The 2,115-nt window shown below is 54.2% G+C and overlaps 1 protein-coding gene across 1 annotated transcript; it reads right to left on the bottom strand.

The window, feature by feature from the left end:
- Window positions 1–452: 452 nt before the first annotated feature.
- On the bottom strand, window positions 453–1,606 carry LOC142566673 (uncharacterized). The gene has a single exon (XM_075677504.1). It carries the CDS (start codon window positions 1,561–1,563, stop codon window positions 484–486), a length of 1,080 nt encoding a protein of 359 aa, XP_075533619.1. The 5' UTR covers window positions 1,564–1,606; the 3' UTR covers window positions 453–483.
- Between the last annotated feature and the right edge of the window lie 509 nt (window positions 1,607–2,115).

A 2,115-nucleotide genomic window follows, 5' to 3' on the forward strand; every position in this document is an offset into this window, starting at 1 on the left:
GTATTGGACGAAGGTAAAATCAGTATCACTGTCGCGGGCCCCATTTGGCCATAGTGTCGAACACCAGCCTGTAATTACTTTATGTAAAAAATCCGCTTTACGCAAATAAGAGCTTACACTGCGTGGATCTCGTGCAACTTGTGTTGGCATAAGTGATGACGTAAGTAAGCCACCATGTGAAAAACAGTGCGCAAACAGATTTGCTGCCCTTTAGCTCCGGTAGTTGTCTGCACCGGTGTAAAGCAGCTGTCAGATTTGATCTCAACCACCAGGAGACATCTATAGCGGCTGCCAGGGGTCTGTAAGGAAGATGGATTAAGCAAGCATTCCAGGTTCCCAACCCCCTCCGCAGGATAAGCGAAAAAGTATAACGGTATAAGTATGGTCGGTATGGGTGGCAACACGGTCGTCACCTCTCCCATTAATAAAACAGGAGGCCAATGATTGGAGAAGCAGTCGTTGTTCGACTCTCTTGACATCACACTAGCGGGGAAGAAACAGGCGGCCCAGGTAGTCGAGCCCTGCCCGTTGACTGCCATTTCTGACCGTGAGCCCTTGCGCACTCGCAACCAGTTTCTTGTGGCCCATCCGGACGCTTAAGAACTTTGTCGGGTCGGGGCTAACGATGGTCTTGAAGCAGGGCCCGGTCACTGACACAGTTCCCGCAGAGGGCGACGTCCAGATCATCCCGCTGTCCGTCTCGCGAGTCACCTGGACGTCACCCGACGGCGTCTGCCTTATCCTCACGTCGTCGACGAACCAGATACGGTCGCCGTTTGGCGCCGCTATCTCGACCGCCTTGCTGGCCATCTCGAAGCACTGCTCCATAGCCTCCATGTCTGGCTCCGACTCAGGATAGAAAACATCCAAGGCCACGTCGTAACAAAGGTTGTGAAACCTCTCTGTAGTCGACTTGGTGCCCGCTGCGTCCACCAGGTACACGAGGCCATGGTTGAAAGCAGAGAAAGTGACACCGCGGTACGAGATCTTGCCCAACCTGCTTCCGATGGCCAAGTCGACGTTGCTGCCTCGCTGGAGCACTCGACCGCAGGGATGGCAGACGCAGCGGCGGGCGCCCGACCAGCTCATGGCGGCTGTATAGTTGCCGTTCATGTTGACAAGTCTGATGGCACGGTCTGCCGAGATGTCGACGCAGACGGAGTGCCTCAGCAACACGGTCATCGTGCCGTAGCTCGTTACCATCACTCCAAGGAGGCCGGCCTGGAGCCCGTAGTGCGCGTCTTGGTCGATGGGCGCCGGGTCGCCACGCCTCCCACTCTGGCTGCGTTCTTCCAAGCTGCGCTCTACCCTCCAGTGGCCAAGATCTTGGAGCGCGTCGCTCACCACTGAGCCCTGCTGCAGGTGAGCGGTGGCCCAGCAGGGGATGTCGCCCGGATCGTCGATGCCGTTCGCGGCGCCCGCAGGCTGGAGCAGGCCCGTGTTTGGTGGGTTGCGCGGCTCCATGGCTGGGCGAGCTACGACGCCGTCCGGATGCGCTTGTTCCTCGGGGCGTCCAGGACTGCGCTGTGTTCCCAGTCGGCGACGGCGGCAGCGTTTGGCCATCGCAGTCTCCACCGGTACGACGGCTCCAGAAGCGCGAGCAGCCAGGAACGCAGCACTAACGCGCTATGGCACGTGCTACTGAATAACGTGCGCGAACAAGACTCGCTCATAAGGAAGAAGAAAAGCGACCGAGCAGAGACGCCAATAAGCGAAACAGCACAGCTGGCTTATCCGCCATGAATAGGGCGCTACGATCAAGAAAATAATAATGCTGGGGAAAATATAAAACTGAATCGAAATAAGTAATTAAACTTTGTGAAACTAAAAGTTAACTGATATATATGAAACCCGGGGTAACCAAATATTACAGTAACTAAATATGCGAGTGTAAAAAAATGAGAAAGGAAAATTTTCAGCATGCTAATCTTTTTCTCTTGCACAGATCGCATAGGGCATCACAAACGTTCCAGCTCACAATTAACTAGCGCCAAAAGACAGTATACCACCGGAAGAGTCAAGTTGTCGTCAAGCTTTCGGAATTGTTCTTCTAAAACATTTTCCTTTGGCTGGTAAAGTGGTGGCAGGCTGAAAAAAAGTATTCAAGAGATTCAC

This window comes from Dermacentor variabilis, unplaced genomic scaffold (genome assembly GCF_050947875.1).
Source record: "Dermacentor variabilis isolate Ectoservices unplaced genomic scaffold, ASM5094787v1 scaffold_13, whole genome shotgun sequence".
In the NCBI taxonomy this organism is placed as follows: domain Eukaryota; kingdom Metazoa; phylum Arthropoda; class Arachnida; order Ixodida; family Ixodidae; genus Dermacentor; species Dermacentor variabilis.